General features: G+C 48.7%; 1 protein-coding gene across 4 annotated transcripts in view; it reads right to left on the reverse strand.

Moving 5' to 3' along the window:
- Positions 1-20,770, reverse strand: part of PAX2 (paired box 2) — a 79,461-nt gene that overhangs the window by 42,582 nt on the left and 16,109 nt on the right. For all 4 annotated transcript variants that reach the window (XM_059052453.2, XM_059052452.2, XM_059052455.2 and 1 more), the window contains exons 4-5: positions 5,281-5,366; positions 3,646-3,765 (exon numbers count right to left, since the gene is read on the reverse strand). In XM_059052453.2, coding sequence (XP_058908436.1) covers positions 3,646-3,765; positions 5,281-5,366 — 206 coding nt within the window. The remainder of the gene's footprint in view (positions 1-3,645; positions 3,766-5,280; positions 5,367-20,770) is intronic.

Below are 20,770 nucleotides of genomic sequence, written 5' to 3' on the forward strand. Positions count from 1 at the left end.
CCGGGTGCTTTGTGACATAACTTCCTCATCTATCCCTGGTCTGTCTACCTGTCTCATTCTGGGACCTCCTGGACCCTTGCGGGGAGGGGAGGTCAAAGCTTCTTGACTAGCATATTTCTTAAAGGCAAGTCTGGGGATTTTTCCACTCTTCCAAAGGCCAAAGCATGAGAGGGCGTCTCAAGCAGGCTCACAGTTACTGTCAGTTTCCTTTTTCCCCAGAGTCACAGCTGATTGGCCCTTCACTAATGTCCCCACAGATCTGATTGCTGCAGATACTAATAACGCTGTCCATATTCTGAGTACCAATGCCAATAATGCTCTGGGTATTATCACTGTGAACACCAATAACTACTGCTGAGATTGTCTCCAATAATGCCAGCACACGCTGCAGTGATTGTCCTCGCTAATGCCCACCACCGTTACATTGTTAGTGCTGAAGAATAGGCCGAACTGTACCCACAGGCAGGAGCGGGAGTGGTTTCCTTGAGGACAGAGAGGCTCACAGCTCACCCCCTGGGCTATGACACTTCTAGGGAGATGCCCCAGTGGGTGGGGCCAAAATCGAGCCAGCCTGGCAGGGGTACAGGGTCCACCTGGAAAGAGACCTGCCCCTCCACTCCCTCGAGGTCTAGTCCCTTGACATGTGTCCCCATTCCCATCTCAGCGTCCCTCATCGCCGAGTCAGCTCTCTCTTTTGCCTGTGGTGCTGGCCCAGTAGCTGAAGGATACACCTGGGTGTCTGTGCAGCCCACGCCCGAGGTTGCCTCCTCCGACCGGCCTGCCAGCTGCTGTGCTACCTTGGCCTGACTGCAGAGTTGGGCTACATCATCTTGACACATAATTATCTCCCCTGTTCTTAATCATCTGAGCTGCTCCCTAATGCAGACTGGGTCTGGTTGCTTGGAGGCACCCAGAATGGGGGAAGCGGGGAATGGGCTGTGAAAGGTCTGCCTTTGCTCTAGTCTTTCCTTTCCCCTCCCTTTCCACCTGGGTCCGATGGATCAAGTGTGTGTGTGGTGGTGTGTGTTTGGGGTAAGGGCGTGATCAGGGAATACTGGCCTCCCTAATAGGCTCTGGCCTCCACCAGGGGAAGGACAGCTCCATCTGGCCTGGGGTTGGTCAGAAGGGGTGAGTCAAGGCAAAAGAACCCTCTCCCCAAAAAAAGAAGCAGGGTCTCTGATCCTTCTTGCCAACTGGCTAGGCCTGTGGGTAAGTATTTAAGCAGCAAGAGTAAACTTAGAGGCTGCCATTATCCCTCACCCAGAATTCAACTGCCTCCTGAGATGTCTCCCCACTGACATCACCTCCACCCTCCTGGAGGAGGGTCGTCCCCAGCCCAGCCCTGCTCTTGTCCCTTCCTGCCCAGACACTTGCAGTGGCTTCTCATGTCTGCAGGAAAAAGTCCAAACTCCTTATAGGGTCCCATCTTGGCCTGCTCTCCTGTGACCCTAACCCCTCTGCTCAGCCTTATTGCCACGACTTCCCCTCAGGCCCTTTCATCCCAGCCAAAGCACCCCTGTGTTTTCCGCACAGTGTCTTCTGGTCACAAGGCTCAGTCTGTCCGATAGAATTTCAACTACCGTTGTCTTTGAACCGTGCCCCTTGTCCATCCCTCAGGCCCCTCCTCAAAGAGCAGCCCTTCCCGGAGGTTCACTCCCTCCCCACTTTGAGTTCACATGGCCTGCGGCCCAGACCTCCATCACAACACAGATATCTAGATCTCTGATGGGCCTTTCTGCTCTCTGGACTCACGTGTTTTACATGCCTCACTAGACTGTAAGCTCCTTAAGGACAAGAATCATATCTTGTTCTGCTCTGGGATCCTACAGCACCAAGCCCTTTCTTGTGACTGATGCCCAGGAAAGGTTGACTGAATTGAATTGACTTGAAACAATGAATGTGATCAATTGCTCAGAGAGGAGAGCACTCTGTTCTGGGCCAGCCGGGCCCGACCTGCAGTGGCCGCAGCCTCAGGCCAGTGACTCTCTAACCCCAGCTCCTTTCACGGCCCAGAGGAGTCCAGGAAGCAGAGGACATGCTTGGCTCCAACCGCAGACCAATAGGGGAGAGGACAAAGGGGGTCCTGTGGCCTCTCCCGGCCCCCTGGTCATCTCACAGGTGCTGGTGGTTAAAGGAGAAATCCTCAGGTTCTGAGGCAGAATCTTCCAGATCACTCAGAGTGCCAGGGGGCTTGGCGAAGGCCTGAGTGTGGGAAACCCCCAGAGAGAACTGAGACTTGGGCCCTTTCATGCAGCCACCCCCCTGCCCATCAGTGGCTGCCGCCAAAACAACCACAATGAAATTTAGTGAGTGGCCAAGGCCATGGCAGCCAAATGGGTTTGGATGTTTTGGAAGAAGGAGAAATAGAGCCAGACAAGCTGTTTTCCTGTGAAACGAGGCCATTAGGGCTTCTGGAAGGAGGCCAGCCCCAGGTCATCACTGTCTTGCCAGGCCCAGGCCTCTCCTACATGCTGTCCTTTCTGCTGGAGGCCGGGGCTCTCACACTCTCTTTTCCCTCAGCCTGGGTCTAGGGAATCTCAGCTTTGTCTCTTTTCTTTGTTCCTTACCCTCTAGAGCTGCCCCAATCAAGGGCTTCTCTGCGCTTGGGATGACCACAGGATTTACTGTCCAAACAGGACATTTTTGAGAGAAAAAGGAGATGCTGACTGGCCAAGATGCAGAGACAAAGGCATAAATTGGGACTGTCTGGACTAATGGGATATTTGGTCACCCCCCCCCATGTTCATATTTAGAGGGTTCTGTCTATTTCATGGGAGATACCCTTAAAATCATATGCCCTTCCTAGACCAGGAAGTTACTGCCTCCCCAGCAGGGACCATAAGATCAGGGCAGGAAGCAGGCTCCAGACACTGGTGTCTCCCTTTGTCTGGGCCTGCCAGACCTGCGCCCTGGCCTCATGCATCAAAAGAGAACCAGATGGTCACCAAGGGACCCTTAATGTCATAATATTTGAAAAACATCTTCTTCCAAGTTCATCTCCAGCACTCTCTCCTCTGATTTCCTTTCCCTGTTCCTCTTCTTCATCTCCTCACCTTTAACTCCCTGCCTAATAGCTAGCTGTACCCGAGGAATTACAGGGAATGAGGGGAAGGGCCAGAGAGGAGCCTGGGGGGTGTCTCCTCCCATAGAGAAGAGCAGAGAGGGCCCATGCCCAGCTCCCCAAGTGGTCTGAATGGGCACAGGGTCCACGTGTTACAGAGAAAGGATACCAGGGTCGGCTGCACATGACAACACTCCCCCATCTCCTGATGGGCTGAGATCAGAGGAGGACAAGTCAGGTTGGCTTTTCATCCCCAGGTCAGAGACCAGCTGTCCCCCAACCTCCAAAACCTTCCCATGGTCCATGGCTCATGCTTTCCCTCCTGGCATCCCACCGGGATGTTCGGGATGAATCCCAGCGGAAGGTGAGGCAGTCGGGGCTGCTGAGCAGATGGTGAAACTGATGGCCCCACCAGCAGCCTGCCTCCCTCTCTCCAGGAGCCAGCAGGGTAGTGGGGGGACCTGGGCTTTGCTACTAAAACTGATCTCACAGCAGAGCAGCTGCGAGGCTAGGCCGAAACCGGAGCTCTGAGTCCAAGGACAAAGCATGCACAGGGGAAGCCAAGCCTCTTCCCTCCTCCCTACCTTCATCACGTTTCCTCTTCTCGCCATTGGAGCGAGGGATCCCCAGGATCCCATTGATGGAGTAGGATCCCACTGGATCATTGGAGGTGCTGGAAACAGGAGGGGAGGCCGTACTGGGAACTGGACGAGAGTAAGGAGGAAATGCCATCAGGATAGCAGCTGTGATCGCAGGCCAAAGCCCCAAGGCTGGGGGCAGAGAGAAGCAGAGGAAATGAGGAGGCATGGGGAGCCCATAGGCCCCTCCTTCCTCTGAGGTTTAAGGGGGAACACATTGCTACATACAATTTAGGCTATTCACTGCTGTCCGCCCTGGGTTGAGTGGGGACCAGCCAACCCCAGGCCTTCTCTGCAGACCTAGAGATTTCACTCACTATAGATTGAACCCACTCCCTGAGTATGTGGGTTCAGCAAACAGCAAAAGCTGACTCAACCTAGAAAGCGACTCAGCGGTCGGTCGTGCAGAGAGCACAGCTCCTAGGATGCCTCCTTGCACAGCTCATCCTATCTCATCCCCTGCCCGACAAATCCTTCTAAACAAACCCCAGGCCATTGTTTCTAGTCTCCTGGGCGGAGTCTTTCCCAGTCCTGATTTAGAGTGTGGCTTTCTAAGGTCTATCTGAGTCTCTTAGAGACACAGGAATGGTCCTGATGTTCAGGCGAGAGTGTGAAGCTCCTCTTCCCCAGTTGCTTCTGGTCTTGAAATCACTTGAGAAGTTCCTAATTTCCCCTTCAGGGCACAGAGTAGTGAACACAACACATTCACTCCGCGGTTATCCCGTTATCCGCTCTGGTACGGCCTGGCCCAACCCTCCCTCCCAGCACATGCTGTAACACAGGCCTAGTAAACAGCACTCCTGCCAGCTCAGGGGGGCTGGGACCAGCACTTTCTACTTCCTGCTGGTCAAGAGAGAGGGGACAGCTGCCAACAGGGGCAGCAGGAGAAGTTTAACCACATCCCAGCCCCTAAAGCCCCAGACCTCATCTATGGCTTCAGCAGCGCCAAGCGCCCTTGGGCCAAAGGGAAGATAGTGTGTGTGTTGGGGGGGGCTGTTAGCAGGTGTTCTGGTGGACCTGGGTCATGTCTCTGTGAGGCTGTGAGCGAGGGTCAATAAACGAGGAGGTTGGAGAGCAGCAGACAGTGATTGAGCGGATGAGAGAGACAAACAGATCAAGAGAGACAGGTCAAGTAGAGACAAACCATGAGGAGGAGGGAGAGAGACAGAGGAACAGGTCCAGGGCCCTATGGACAGAGAGGAGAGGAAGGAAGAGGAGGGGAGAAGAGAGGAGGAGAATCTTAAAAAAAAATTTTTATAAAGGAGTAAGCAAGTAGATATGACAGAGGGACAGGGAACAAAAGATGGAGAAGAAGGAGGATGGGAAAGGGAAGGAAAGTTAGAGGGAATAGAGGGAGAGAGACAGACACACAGACTGATAAAGGGAAGGCAGCTCTGAGGAGATGCTCACAGGAGGCAGAGAACAGTCCTCGCGAGCTAGTCTCAGGAAGATCCCGAGCCTCTAGGAGCCCAGGGAGAGCACAGGCCTTGGACCTCAGACAGGTGGGCATTTCCCACGGGCAGAGCTGCTTTTCCCAGCTCTCAGGGGGCTCAGCTTCCCCCCTTCCCCGAGCGCTCTTACCAATGGTGTGGCCAGGGGCAGTCACTCCGGTCCCGGCTCCATCCGGCGTTGGGTGGAAAGGCTGCTGAACTTTGGTCCGGATGATCCTGTAACAGCATGACAACAGCCTCACACATCACATGCCCTCTCCTGCCCTGGTCACCTGTAGCCCAGTCCTGCAGAGGCGCTCCCCTGAGCTCAGCTCCCTCCTCACCCATCTGCTCCCTGCTCCCCTGCCCTCTCTGACTGCTGCAAGGCAGGAGCTTGCCCTCCTGTTGGCTCAGCGATCCAGCCTAGCACAGCCCTGGGCAGAGACAGTCTGCATTCAGTCCTGCTGTGTGATTCGTGAATTGCAGCTTGATGTTTGGTAGCAAGGATCGGGCAGCAGAGCCAGTGGAGCACAGCATCCTTCCCGTTTCTGGGAGTGGGGGCTGCCCTGGTGAGTTGCTGTCCATCCTTCCCTCCCCAACCACACACATCTCCTCCCGAGAGGAGTCTGGAGATCATTTTGGAGTTGGCTTTCCTATTGGGACTGTATCACAGTCCTCCAGAGTCGAGGGAGGGGGTGAGATTTCCCCATTTCCTGAGCTAAACAGAAGTAGCCAGGGAAAGGGCTGGGTCACAGGTAATCCTTTCATCTCCAGAATTCCAAAACAGTACCCGTCCCTCTGCCAGGTGTCAGGCCCTGAGCAGCTCCTTGAGCCCGCTTAGGGCTCTCAAACCTGCCAAAGCCCTGTCCCTGCCCAGCTCGCTGGCCCGCTGGCCTCCTTCTCAGAGGCCTTACTTGGATCACACCTTCTTTACCAGACTAGGTGAAAAGCCTAGTACCTTCCCTATGCACTCCGTTGGGGTGGAGTGGGAGGGAATCCAGATCAAACATCCCAGGGCTGGGGATTGTTAGTGATCCAAGGACGCAGGGCTCAGCGACACAAAAGACCAACCCTACGGCCAGGACCAAGGAACACTCTCCTCCACCCACTGGTCAGTCAGGTGCCCTTGGAAGCCACTTTTCTGAAGGCGCTGCTCTCCCTGCAGAGAGGAGTATGAGACAAGTTCATCTCAACCAGCCAGGTGAGTCACAAGCTGAGCGTGGACTGGAACACTTACTTGCAGGCAACCTAGACAAGGCCCCTGCCTCCCGGGGCCAGGAGTGAAGCTGGGCAGGGAGGACACACACCCCGAGAAAGCTAAGTAACCCCGAGGGGGCCAGGCAGTAAGTGCCAGGAGGATGTGGGGGAGAAGTCATCCCCCTTGCAGGTGGGGGAAATGGGAAAGAAGTCACTGAGGAGGTGGAAATTGATGTAGATCCTCAAAGCAGAGTAAGGCTGAATATATATACACACACATGTATAGGAGCCAGAGGCACAGAGGATAGTGGAAAAGTCACCGGGTTTCATGGCTGAGGCCCCGAGTCTTCCATTAAGTGGCCACACAGACTTGGCCTCATCGTTCTCCTTTCCTGGGCCTCAGTTTCTTCAGCTATAAAGTAAAGAGGTTAGACGACAGAATCTCTAAGGTCTCTTTCCCCAGTAAAAAAAAACACAATATGATTCTAAGATGAACAAACAAGTGGAGAGGAGGGCATTAGAAGCAGATGCTGGAGGAGGGTAGAAGCAAAGCACAGGAGCCGAGCGGTCACGCTGGGTTAGGGGCTAATGCCTAGGTCAGGAACGGTGGAGGGATGTAAGGGAGCAAGAGGAAATAAGGCTGAAAACTTGGAAGTAATGATGATACTAGCGATTTTCCACTTATCGAGCATCTATTATATGCCCACATTATATGCAGTTTATATTACTGTATATATACTACTGTTAATTCTCACAACAACCTCCAAAGCAATACTATTATCCTCGTTTTGCAGACTGAAAACCAAAGCTGACAGAGGTTAAAGAGCTTATTCAAGATCACATTGCCAGCCAGGGCAGAGTCGGAATTCAGTATTTAAAATGTGTGCTTTTTGTTACTTTGTCAGACTCCCCCCAGTATATAGGAACCAGGTTTACAGAATCTCAAGCCATGAATGATTTTTAAACTAAAGGAGACATGTGCAAACCGATGCAGGTAAAGCAATAGACAGGCACAAGGCCATAGGTAGCTGGCCTCAGAAAAGAGAAGGAAGAAAAAAAAAAAAAAAAAAGGGAAATCCCTGACAGTCCCGTGGTTAGGACTCCACGCTTTCACTGCCAAGGGCCCAGGTTCGATCCCTGCTCGGGGAACTAACATCCAACAAGCCTCACGTCATGGCCAAAAGAAAAAAAAAAAAAAAAAAAAAGAGAAGGAAGAATTTGTAAGATGGATTTGGCAACTAAATGGAGTCAACCATGGCTCTAAAACCCCAGTTCTGTGTAACTGGAAGGCTGGTGGTTTGTCCCACTGTCAGGAAGAGAGATGCAGGGAGGTGACTGGTTGGTCCTTGACACGAGCATTTGAGGAGGTAGGTGAGTGTCCAGGTGGATGGCTGCGCACCAGCCAGCAGAGCAGATATGGATTTAGGAGATTATCAAGGAAGGAAGTGTTGGGTGGGACGAGAGGACTGAAGAGCAGACCCTGGAGAACATCTACTATCAGAGGCTATCAGGCAAAGAACCTGACCTTCCACAAGGGTCAGAGCTGGTCACACAGGAAATGGCAGAACCAGGATCAGGCAGTTTTAGCTCGGTCAACAGAGAAGAACATTTCCAGAAGGAGAACGTAATCCACAGCATCCATGGTGACATAAAGATTGAAGGGAATTCGGGAATAAGAAGGGGCACAGATTGGGGACTTTTGGTGACCACTAGTGATCTTGGGAGAGCGGCCTCAACAAAGCAACTGAGGCCGGAGCCAGACAGAAAGAGGTTAGGGAGTGGACAGCAGGAGAGGGAGGCAGTGGACGTAGACGGTTGCTCCAGAAGCGTGTAGAAAAGGAGAGAAAAGTGTGGAAGCTGAGGATGGAAGTGGCACCTAAGTGGAGGGAAGGCTGTTTAGGGGAGGAAGGACCTGGATAAGTCTGTAGGCTGAGGAGAAAGAACTGGTGAAGAGGGAGAGGCTGGAGTTGCCTGAGAGAATGTGGATGATGGCCAGACAAGGCAGAACAAGGGGAGAATGGAATGGCGGCCACGGGGGCGAGGCAGCAAGAGATAGCACGTGGTGAGGTGGCCCAAAGCTTCTGGGTCTGGAGCATGATCACAATGGGAAGAGCTGACAGTTGCTAAGGGCGGTGTCGACTGGTCTACAGGAAAAGTCTAGAAGGAGGCTGAGCCCCTCAGAGCAGCTGCTCCTAATTCATTGCAGCAAAAGGTTTCTGGGATCTCAGTGGGCCTGTGGGTGGCTCTGACTTGACGGCTGGTGGACTCTGGGCTCTGGACTGAGGGAACCCCAAGACTGAGGCTGGGTGAGACAGACAACTGGATGGCCTTGTGGAGCTGCTGTCTTTGTTACCCACAGCCTCTGACCCCTGGGGCGCTGCTGCAGTTTTAGCTGAGGCAGCAAGTGATGGAAAATCACTACTCCCTGACAGCGGCTTGGTGGTGCATGGGAGAGGAGCTGGGCAGGGTGCCTGCTGTGAGTTACTAATGCTCTTGGTGTCCATCCATGCCCCCCAGGAGGTGGACACTCACCAGTCCCCAACGGTGATCTCAGGGAATTTAAGAACCGGGATTGTGGAAACCTGCATCCCATACACAAACCCGGTGACTAATAGGAATATCACTAAGGGTTAAAAGGATAAAGAGGTTGCTTTGTGTGACTGCCTGATCCTATTGCCCCCTGTTCCTCCTCCTCTTTCTCTAATTCTTTTTCATTCTTGGCCCCAAAAGACAGCCAGACGCATCTGTGGCCACCATGGCCCCCGACAGGTTTGGCCTGGAGAGTCAAGTTCCCGCACATGCATACTTGCGGGGCTACAGTCAGGAGCCCTGGGCCCATTTACCGGGGGTTGGGAGGTGCCATTTCCCATTTCCACAGAAAGACTGCCCTGCGAGGGTGCCTGCTCCCCACTTCTCCTTCCAGCATGCTTTCCTTGACAGGGATGCTCTTTCTCCCCCCACCCCCACCTTTCCGGAGAACCTCCTAGGCTTTGCCTTGCAGGCACTTAGCATCTCACACTCACAGGAGTATGAGAAGAGCAAAGGGAAGAAGGGGATGGGCTCTGGGCTCAGTCTGCCTGAGTCTGAGTCCCAGCTCTGATACTTTTTTTTTTGAACATCTTTATTGGAGTATAATTGCTTTACAATGGCGTGTTAGTTTCTGCTGTATAACATAGTGAATCAGCTATACATATACATATGTTCCCATATCTCTTCCCTCTTGCATCTCCCTCCCACTCTCCCTATCCCACCCCTCTAGGTGGTCACAAAGCACGAGCTGTTGATCTCCCTGTGCCATGCGGCTGCTTCCCACTAGCTATCTATTTTACATTTGGTAGTGTATATATGTCCATGCCACTCTCTCACTTTGTCCCAGTTTACCCTTCCCCCTCCAGCTATCCTCAAGTCCATTCTCTAGTAGGTGTGCGTCTTTATTCCCGTCTTGCCCCTAGGTTCTTCATGACCAATTTTTTTTTTTTTTGGTAGGACTGTTGTGAGGGTTAAATAGGATAATTCATGTAAAATGATTAGTATGATGCTTGGCTCAATAAATGCTAGCTATAATAATAACTACTAGTATTATTATTCCTATGGGTGATCCCCAGGACTGGCTGCATTCTGTGGAGGGGCTGAGCCAGGTGCAGACAAGGAGGCCTCTCAGGCCAATATGCCCCAGCCTGGTCAATGCAGCTGCTTCAGGGACCCCGGGAAGAGCACTGAGAAGACAGGAGACAGCAGCAGCAGGTGTCATAACCTGACCCCAAAAGAGATGCACCAGAGACTCTCGGGAAGACAGACTGGGGACCCCTGCCTGGGGGCACTGGGAAGGATCCATAGACAGTATGAGCAGCAGCTCCCTCAGGACCCAAGAGATGCCAGGGGGCCGTGGCAGAGCTTTAGAGTAAAGGATGACAAGGCAGGTGAAGTCACTCCCTCTTTGGTTAAATTCCCCGGAGGTCTCCGCTCCCTACCATGCTGGAGATCAAAACAGTTTCATCAGCTCTGTGAGTTAGCATGAAGGCAGGTAATGAGTCTCCTATTAACAATTTGTTAAACTCATGAAGAAACTGAGACGCTCTCAATTCTAAGAAAGCGCTGGGGTTGAGTCTTCACTCTTCTTCTGGTTTTGCCCCCCTCCCTCCCCCGCCTCCTCTCCTTCCTCCTCCTCCTCCTCTCATCCTTCCTCTGTGTTTCATTCTCTCTCTCCCCTTCCTGTCTGTCTCTGCCCCTCTCTCTGTCTCCCTTCCCTTTGTCTGTCTGTCTGTCTCTTTGCACCCTGAAGTCCCACTGTGGCTGTGTGAGCTTATTGATTCCTGGGAGCTGGGGGAAAGTGGGAGGCAGGGCTGGGGTGCAGGCTCGGGGATGGAAATAGAAGGCTATAAATTATTTGTGACAGGAAAGCAATAGAGGCAGAGTGCTGAGCACAAGTCCTGTGTCACTATTAGATTCCTTTTAGCCTGATGACACTGTAAAAAAGGTTAAGTGTCTGCTGGAATCGTACACCTGGGGGGCCGGGGCAGCCTGGGAGTAGAACAAGCCACTGAGAGCAGGTATATCAATTCTCCAGGCCAATAATATTCCTCTCATTGATCGCCACGCAAAGTTCAAAAATCTCATTACAGCCAGGCAGACCGGGAACTTTTTACAAATCAATAGAATGATATAATGTATGTATACTTAGTACAAATGTATCTATTCATCTATCCATCCATCCACTGTCCGCCTCAGGGTTTCCAGGTTAACCTACCCATCATATTATGTTATGTTATGTATGATATTATATTGCATTATATTATATGATAATAAATGGTGTGCAAAAACTCCCCCTGAGGTGGAGACAAGAGGAGGTCCTCTGAGCATTGAGGTGACCTCAGACAGCTCACCTTGGAGGGAGGCAGGTGGCAGCATTTCCAGGCCTAGGCTGGTCAGGATTTCTAGAAGCAGTGCTTCCTTAGCGGAGGCTCCAGTAATAAAGAACTATTGTCTACTGAGTACTTACTATGAGCTAGGCAATGTCCTAAGCACTTCAAACAAATAGTTCATTTAATCCTCCCAACGACACATTTTGCAGACAAAACATATGATAAATTGCCTAAAGTCACCCATTTAAGAAACGGACAATCTGGGGTTTGAATTCAGGCAGACTAATCCTAGGGCCCATACCCTTAACGAGGAAACCACACTGCCTCCAGGAGAGAGATACCCAAAAGCCCAGAACCCAAACTCCAGGATTCTATGGTTCTACTCTCTTGCTCTATTGTGTTCTGAGAAACAAAGGATAAGGGGCTCCCTGAGCTTCAGCATTCCCCTCTATAAAATGGGAATATACCACCTGCTGGAACCAGCTGCTGACAGCGTGATATCCACATGGGATCTCCAAGCATGTCCCCATGAAATCCTGTCCGGCTGCCTAGAACAGACTGCCTTCTCCACTTTGGAATTACTTCCCAGCAGGCTGGCCTCAGGCCCAGTCATATCACTGGTTTGCTCAAAGAGTGTTTGGGGCTAGAAGTCAAGTATGAACATACATGTGTTGTATACATGTATAAATCAGTTTAAATTGCCTACTTCTAGAGTCTTTGCAGAAAATACTTAATCTCTGGTATGGGGAAAGTCTTTTTTAAATTTTAATTTATTTACTTTTGGCTGCATTGGGTCTTCATTGCTGCGCAAGGGCTTTCTCTAGTTGAGGCGAGTGGGGGGCTACTCTTCATTGCGGTGCTTGGGCTTGGCATTGCGGTGGCTTCTTGTTGCGGATGGAGCACGGGTTCTAGGGACACGGCCTTCAGTAGTTGTGGTGCACAGGCTTAGTTGCTCTGAGGCATGTGGGATCTTCCCGGGCCAGGGTTCAAACCCGTGTCCCCTGTACTGACAGGCGGATTCTTAACCACTGTGCCACCGGGGAAGTCCAGGAAAGTCTTTCTTGATTGAGTAAATCAAAGGAACTCCAAGGTGGAGAATGTTTCAGACTAGCTGGCCCCACTGTCCATTAAACAAGGTGATGTTGAGAGGGGCCTCTGCCAGTGACTTCAGGCTGCCTGGGTATTACAGGCTGAATCATTCAAGAGGACAAAATGATATTTGCCTCAGCAAAGGATATTTTACACAAGAATGCAGGTAATTGCTTTAACTCAGGTCTTTGAGAGCTGCCTAGTCAGGCACGTGTCCCTGGCTCTGCCCTGAGGCAAATCAGAGCTACAAAAACAGCTGGAGACTTTTCACGGCAGAACCTCAAGTGAGATCTCATAGATTATTCAGGAAAATTTTCCTTCTTCCCAAAATGGTTCCTACCTCTCCCTACTCCTGAGAACTCTAAGGAACTGAAATCTCCCCTCTGTACATCCCAAGGACTGAAGAACAGAAATTTACCACCTCTTCCTCACAGGAACCAATAGGAAGCAGCAGCCACCCAGCCTTCCCCCTAGCAGCCCGGAAGTGATTCATATGCATTCTGTTTTCCTAGGCCCTGGCTCTACGTTTTGTGCAGTTTAGAATTGTTTGCCCACGCCCACTCACGGGTTTCAGTTTGGACCACTGACCATATGGCAGGAAGGGTTCTGTGCGTGAGAATGGCTGCCGATGGGGGGAGGCTATGGGCAGGACCTTCCATTCTGGATGTAGCAGGATATAACTGGAATACACAGGTTCTGAGGTTACCAGGGTTCCCCCTAAACATGTCAAGAGTTTCTGTCTCTTTTGTTGCTTCTCAGAGGTCATAACTGAGTTCTAAGAGATGACAGTCCTACCTAAAAGCTTACAGAAAGGTGTCCTCAAACTACTGTCCTTGAGCAACTTGCATTAGAATCCCCTGGGGTGCATGCTAACATGCAAAGCCCTGGAGCCCCCTTCAGACCTTCTGCATTAGAATTTTTAATGGTGGTGGGGCCCAGGAATCTGTAGTTAAGCAAACTCTACAGATTACTCTTTTTTTTTTTTTTTTTCAGTACGCGGGCCTCTCACTGTTGTGGCCTCTCCCGTTGCGGAGCACAGGCTCCGGACGCGCAGGCTCAGCGGCCATGGCTCACGGGCCCAGCCGCTCCACGACACGTGGGATCTTCCCGGATCGTGGCACGAACCCGTGTCCCCTGCCTCGGCAGGCGGACTCTCAACCACTGCGCCACCAGGGAAGCCCTACAGATTACTCTTAAACTCTCTAATATTTGAGAAAACTAACTTAAGCCAGGGGGTAAGAAAACCATCCTTGAGAGAGTTGGGAGAATGTCTTAGTGAGTTACAGAAGGTTCCTTCCTCTTATTCTATCAACCCACATCCCCCGTCTGCTAATCCTGACTCCATCTGACACGGTTACCAAAATTCAAGAGGCTCTCAGTTCCTCTGTGGAAACTAAACTATAAGCCACAAATAAAAATAATTTCAAAATAGTTTTTGGTACCTTCCAGGCTGACAGATTTCCAGTGGGTTCCTTAGATACCAGGAATACTTTCTGCATCAATTTAGCCTTCAAGACTGGCACTGAGGATGATAATCCTTCTACCACGTGTCCCTGGGAGCCCAGGCCAGATACAATTTACCAGGCTAGATGGGCCATGGGGCTGGCCCAAGGGGGCAATAGCGATGGTTTATATGATGAATGGTAAGCATATGGATTGATTTAACTTCAAGATATGCATAGGTTTAAAAATTAAGGGGCAATGTGTTTAACTAACCATTTGGAAACCAGTCTGCGGTGCATGCCAAGTCCAGAGCGTGACCAGACTAGCTCCTCTCGCCACCAGCCCTGCCCTCATCTGTCAGGGCTTCTGGGCTAGAGCTGGGGTCTACCAGCTGTCCACTCCATGGTCCAGAGGCTAGAAGACTGCCTAATATGATGGAGAAAGGGGTGCTGTTATAGACTCATTGCTGGGATAAGTCCTCCCTGTCCATTCTCCCCTTCCCTCCACAGGCACATCTCCCTCTGCAAGCAGAAGGGAGCCGGGAGGGAAGGGGTCCTCAGCAGCAGCCAAGCTGGGGCCTGCTAGCGGCTGCCTGGCCTCCCTGCCTCTGGCCCTTCCTACCTCCCAACTTCTTGCTCCAGTATTCAAAAACAATCCATCCGGCTCTCTGTGTCTGTTCCTGAAAGAATGCGATGTGTGGCTAAAGCCTACAATTGCTTCCTATTACCTACAGGATAAATTCAGAATTCCTCAGGCTGGCCTTCAGAATCTTTCCCAATCTGGCTCCGCCCTGGTTTTCCAATCTATTTCTCTCTGTTCCCCTCTCCCACTTACGGTCCAGCACAGAGCTGAAACCGGTTTTCTTGCTTACTCAACTCACAGTGAGTCCTCCCCTGGACTCTGAGCTCTGCAAGTGCACATGTCATGGTTATTTTTCTCACCATTGTATTTCTTGCACCTAGCAACAGTGCCTGGCATAATATAAGTACTTAAAAACTATTTGTTGAATAGCAAATCAATGTTATTACTATTAATAATAACAGTTACAACCTTAAGGGACATAGTGAATTAATATATGTTCACTATGTGCCAAGGCACTCTGCAAAGTACTTTACATGGATTATTTATTTTTCACAACCTCTTATGAAGACTATTATCCCTGTTCTACAGAAGTGGAAGCTGAGGCTCAGAGAAGTTGAGTAACTTGCCCAAGGTCAAACAGCTGTTAAGTATCAGAACCAGGATTTAAACCCAGGAGCCTGACTTCAGAACCCATGTTGCTAACCACTGGGTAGAATAAGTCAGTCGTAACAAGAACAGATGGTAGAATCCATGAGAAACTGGGTCTGAATAGTAGAAGAGTTGCATATAAAAATAGTAAAAGTAATAACTATCATTTATTTCATATTCATTCTATGACAGGCATTATAACAAATGCATTTCCTCATCCAAATCCTAACTACAACTCTATCAGATAGGAGTGTTCTCTATTTTACTAAGGAGACAACAGAGAGGCTAAGCAACTTGTCCAAGGTCATGTGCTTAATAGCAGTGGAGCCAGACTTTGGGTCCGTGACTCCAGTGTCTGTAGGCTGAACCATGTTACCTCTTCTGGAAATTTCTATATTAATATTTCTTTGTGTTTATTAACTATTTGGGCATAAACAATTTTTTTCTTTCAGTCTTTTCACATCCATGATCTGGACAACTGTGCAAATGTATATGTAGACAATGAACAGAGATTGCATGTAACTGTGATTCTAAACATGCCTACCCTCTCCCGTGCATGTGCCGTTAGCTGTATTTGATAAGCATCATGTCTGTGTTAACTTCAATTTTAGGTTAAGTGGCTATGGTTTCACTGTATTTTATATACATTGGTAGGTTTGGGGGATAGATTTTCTAAATTCTCTATATCTATCTAACTATCTACTTTCCAAATCGTGTACATGATTGTGTGGCAAAAATGGATACAGACGTGTTTCTCAGTTTCTAGAAACTATTTCTATGACTAGTGTATCTTTATATTCATGGCTGCTCTAATGCATTGATTCAAGATTTATAATACTGGATATATTTATCAAAAGTCCCCTCATGAATTTCTGCCCAGTTATGCCTTTCAAATCTGTAAGCCACAGTCATACACGACTCCACACTCATCACTGTTCCCTTCCCAAGGTGTTTCAGATGCTCACATCACAAGTGCATTTCTATACTGGTCCGTGCACCAATATTGATGTACATAAATGTGCATTTGTATACCTGTGTATCTTTCTGTCTGTGGCCAGGATGGGGTGGGGGTGGGGGACTGTGGAAATGAGAGAATTATTAAATGCCAAGTAGATGTGCGATAAATTCCATTGATTTTATAAACTCCAACTTGTCTTCAGTCTCCTTCCATTCTTTATCCTGGGGGCATTGCAACAAAAACCTATTTTAAATACCTTTACTCCCCCTCCCCAAAAAAGTGTCAATATTTTATTTGGATTTTTAACTTCGCTCCATAACAGTTGTTTGACCTCCTGACTCATGCGAGTCACATAAATTCTGGGACTTTATTCAGGAGCCATGTTCCTGCTATTGAATAAGCAATTTGGGAGGGTGAATTAATGACTTGTGCTGTTGCTGGAAAGTCCCTGAAGAAATATTAAAATTGCTTGCAGACTGAATCGATACTCAGTGAACACCCAGCAAGAGGGCTTCAGCTCTGGAATGGCCACAGAAGGCAGTGCTTGGTGGAGGAAGGGGAATTCCTGCACCCAGCTTGGTGAGCCCCCTCCCAGGCCACCCCCCCCCTTGCCCTCCATCCCTGGAGCGCTGTCATTTTCAGTAATGGCGAAGTCTTACTAAACCCCAAGCAGGAAAGGGCTGATTTGTCCTGTCTCAGGAAGCAGGCTCAGGGGACAGTTTACTCTCTTACTAGCAACGAGAGCCCAGAGGCTTTATTGGAGGTGATGGTCTGGACACATCCACCTGCTGGAGAGATGAGATGGCGCTGCTGCTTTCTGGCAGGCTGCACTGTGCTGGGGACCAGGAGAGCGCTGGGTTTGGGGAGGCTGTGGCAATGATCCTTTTCGGCTGGGTATGCAGGAGGGCTGGGTGCTGCACTGCTGGCTCCATCTCTGTGGATGTCTGACCAGTGTTTACTATCGCTCAGGTGGCCACATGATTTCAGCCTTTGGGCATGGGTGCGCCTGTGGGATGGAGCACTTGAATTGTGTTGTGTGGTACCATGTATTGCTGACACATTCCGGCAGCTGGCTTAAGGTATTACCTGATGTTTTGTGGTATTGTATCAAGGTGACTGCACTTTGTGTAACACTGAGTTGGAGGAATTTGAGTATTGTTTGGTGGCAATGTCTGTGTTTCTGCTTTGAATTATTGTGTTCGTTGATCATATCAGCATCTTTCTTTTTCGTAATGTATGTCTCAGAGATTAGGTTAATGGGTGTCTCCTTGGTGATGTGGGTTGAGTAATGATGTTGGATCTGGGTGGTGGTGTGTGATTCGGTAATTGCTTTCTTGATGTGGCAGTGTGTGAGAAGACCCATCCTTTAGCTTTTTTAGCTTGCTCTGGCTTGGTCGTTTGCACTGCTTCTTTCCAGAAGGAGGAGATGGAGGACTAATCTCTTCTTGATGACCATTCTCACAGTTTTATTATTCTTGGAAGCAAGCTGCCCCTGCTTTACGGAACAGATCTGACCTTACCACAGTGACACAGGTTCTGGTTCTACCCTCCCTATATCTGCCTAATTTGGAGAGTTAAGCCCCAGGGCCAAACCCAATGCCTGTCAAAAGTCTAGCTCCCTGGTGGGACTATGGGAGGATGGATGGGACTAAACTCCCCAATCCCTATGGGAATAATATGAACTCTAGTTCTGAGAATTCCCAGTTCACTCTACTCTGTGACTCTGGCCATCAGCATCTTCTTCCTTCCCAGCATCCCCAGATGATGTGGCTCAGCTGTGGCTTGTACTCACAGGGCCACACACACGCACCAGGAAGAGTACAGAAACTTGTACTAGGCATGACTTTCTACTAGGTGCAGTGTCTCTGTTCTGAGCTTGTAAGTACACATATAAATACATGTACTCCCTGGCATGAGACTTCAATATATGCAAAGTTGCTCAAGAGATCACACATGCCTGCACTTCCTTTGATCCAAAGTTGATATGAAGTATGGAGTAGTGGAAAAGCACATGGGTTTTAGAGCCAGTACTGCAGGAGTTCAAATCCTAGTTGTGCTACTAAGCCTGTGACCTGAATGAGTCATTCAACTTCTCTGTACTCCAGCTGCCTTATCTATAAACAATCCTATAAAGCCCTATGGGGTTGTTTATGAGGCTTAAATCAATTAATATACTTAACATGCTTATAACAGTTCCTACTGCAGTAAGCACTTGTTAGCTATTATTGTTATGAACATAAGGACTTACCAAGTAAAGTGGCCATAAGATTGGCCTATGTGTGTGTATAACCACATGTGTTAATGTGAATAAAATCTAAGATAAATCAAGTTGTGTGTGTGTGATTTAAGCAGAGAAGTGCAAAAATTGCAGTCAGGTAGCATGAAGGCAGGGGGTAGTTTTCTCCTTGGGCTTCTGTCCATGTGAACAGTGCAGGGGGTTGGGGGTTGATAAGAATCCACCACTACCCATCTCCATACAGAGGGCTACACCCAGCACTGTGGTAATGAATAGGCAGAAAGAAAGATGGTGGCCCTTATACATTTGCAATTATAAAAAAAAATATTTAAGGATGATTGAGCTGTCAGGATGCAAATTTAACTCATTAAAAACATTTATTTCTAATTTTAAAGATCAGGACCTTTACCAGCTAATAGGTGTCAATGAGGAGTAACAGAATCTAGGCATTAAACTGAGAACTAAGGAAGAGATAAGAAAGGAATAGGAGTGAATGTTACGGCATTTGGTGTGGAGCTTACAGAAGTCCATTGGGCTGGACATGGTTACCTAACTAGGCCCAAGGGGCAGGGAGAACTTGGGGCCTCAGCCTTATTCCACAGGCTTTCCCATAAAGATGGTGAACCAGAATATATTGTCAGTTTAGGAAACGTCCATTTTCATCTTTGCTCATGGGCACAGATTAAATAGGAGAATTCACAGAGCCCAATTACTTTGAGCCATTACACTGAAGAAGTGAATTTTTCTCCTGAATTTCTAAAAAATCTTTTACCCTTTTGCAATGCAATAACTGCAATGACAATCAATCTCCCATGCTTCCCTGGAATATCCAGATATGCGGGGCCACAGGAGACAGATTTGGTTTGAATCTATCAAATATTTGCTCACTTCCTCCTCTCCTCTTTCTTCATCCTTTACCCTATCTCAACTTTCTCTCCTCTTTTCCCCTCCTCTTTCTGTTTACCTCCCTGTCCTCTCCCCTCTATGACATTTAAGCATCAGAGGAACCCTGCAAACCCAACAAATAAGGATTATTTTCCCATTACCATTTCATTTTATCTTTTAAAAAAACTACAAAATGCAAAGCACCACAATGCATGAAAATGCCATGAAGCCCAGAAAATGCCAACCTTCAACTCCTCAAGCAATCATAGCCTTATCCCAGAGAAGGAGTGTGCGGTCATAAGAAGTATACATGCACACACGCACATGCGCACACACACACACACACACACACACACACACAGGCTGGGCTCTCAAAAAAAGTGGACAAAGGGGGCAATTATCTAATTCTGTTCAATGGTCATATAACTGAGTCATAAAGGTTCCTTTTTTTTTTCTGGAAGTACAAAGAGCAGGCCCCCTTCCTAAATCCAGCTGGGCTCACAGTGGACCATAATTCTCACTCGCATTCATGATACACAGTTCTGTTCACAGAGTATCCATTTGGCTCCTCAAGCTTTCTTATTTAAAAGATTTCAGTGTTTATGCACGCACAAGCCAGAACTCACATACACTGGCAGACACATAACTTGATTATTACTACTGCCATAATAATAACTAACATTTATTGAGCACTTGATATCTGCCAGGTTTATGCAGAATAACTCATTCAATCTTCATGAGAACCTGTGACAGAGCTCTAGCTACATGATTATCCGCATATTAGATCAGAGTAAGGAAACTGAGGTCCAGAGAAGATATGAGATTTACCCACAACCACATAGCCAGTGAGTGGGGAAGCTAGATTCAAACTCTGGCAATCACTTCCCAGAGCCCACTTTCTTATGTTTTCTATGCCACACAGGTTTATGTCTGGCACATAGTAGGTGCTCAGCAAAGGTTTTCTGAATGGATGAATGAAAGAATAAATGAAGGACAGACCATATCTATTAAGAACACTGATACTTCCTTAAGATAGCAAAGTGGGTTCCCTTAGGAAGCCAGGCCTATCAGATAGCTTAAGCTTTCTTTGGACAAAGTGATTTGCCCTCCCAACCAACTTTCCGGGGAAAGAGTCTATCAGCCATGCTTGCTCAGATACTAAGTGCTCCTGACCACCAGCTCTCCACTTGACTTTCAGGCCAAACCCAGCCTCCCTTTAAACCAGAAATGAGACCCAAATACATCAAAGATGCTTTCTAACCACAACATTTTGTTTCCTAGAATATTTCCCCCTGAAAACAGGTATTTCCCAATGAAATGAAACACCAATGAAATGAAAACAGGAGTTGGTTTTGTGCCTGGATAAAAACTAAGAAATTCAATCAATAATGTGGACATCTCTAAGTCTCCAGATATTTGGCATCATATTGATAATCTTTAGAGATGACTGACTGAAGGTTTGGGTTTTCATCCAGATGTTTGGGAGTTGCCACAGTCATTAACCTGTTTGTCAGCAAGTGCTCATGCATTTCCAAGAGACCTAAGTGAACACTGAAGAGGAAAAGAATAACCCAGAATAAAACAGACTAAAGAGGACAGGGTTAGCAGCTATTCGACAAAACTAGTCAAGCAGACTCCGTTCTGGGAATGGGTTGCTGCTTTGGAGATTCATTAGAACGTGGATCCAGCTCACAAGAGACTCATGTGCTCAAAGACCTTTAAAAACCGCATAAGGCTGTAT

Source organism: Kogia breviceps, chromosome 2 (genome assembly GCF_026419965.1).
Source record: "Kogia breviceps isolate mKogBre1 chromosome 2, mKogBre1 haplotype 1, whole genome shotgun sequence".
NCBI lineage: Eukaryota > Metazoa > Chordata > Mammalia > Artiodactyla > Physeteridae > Kogia > Kogia breviceps.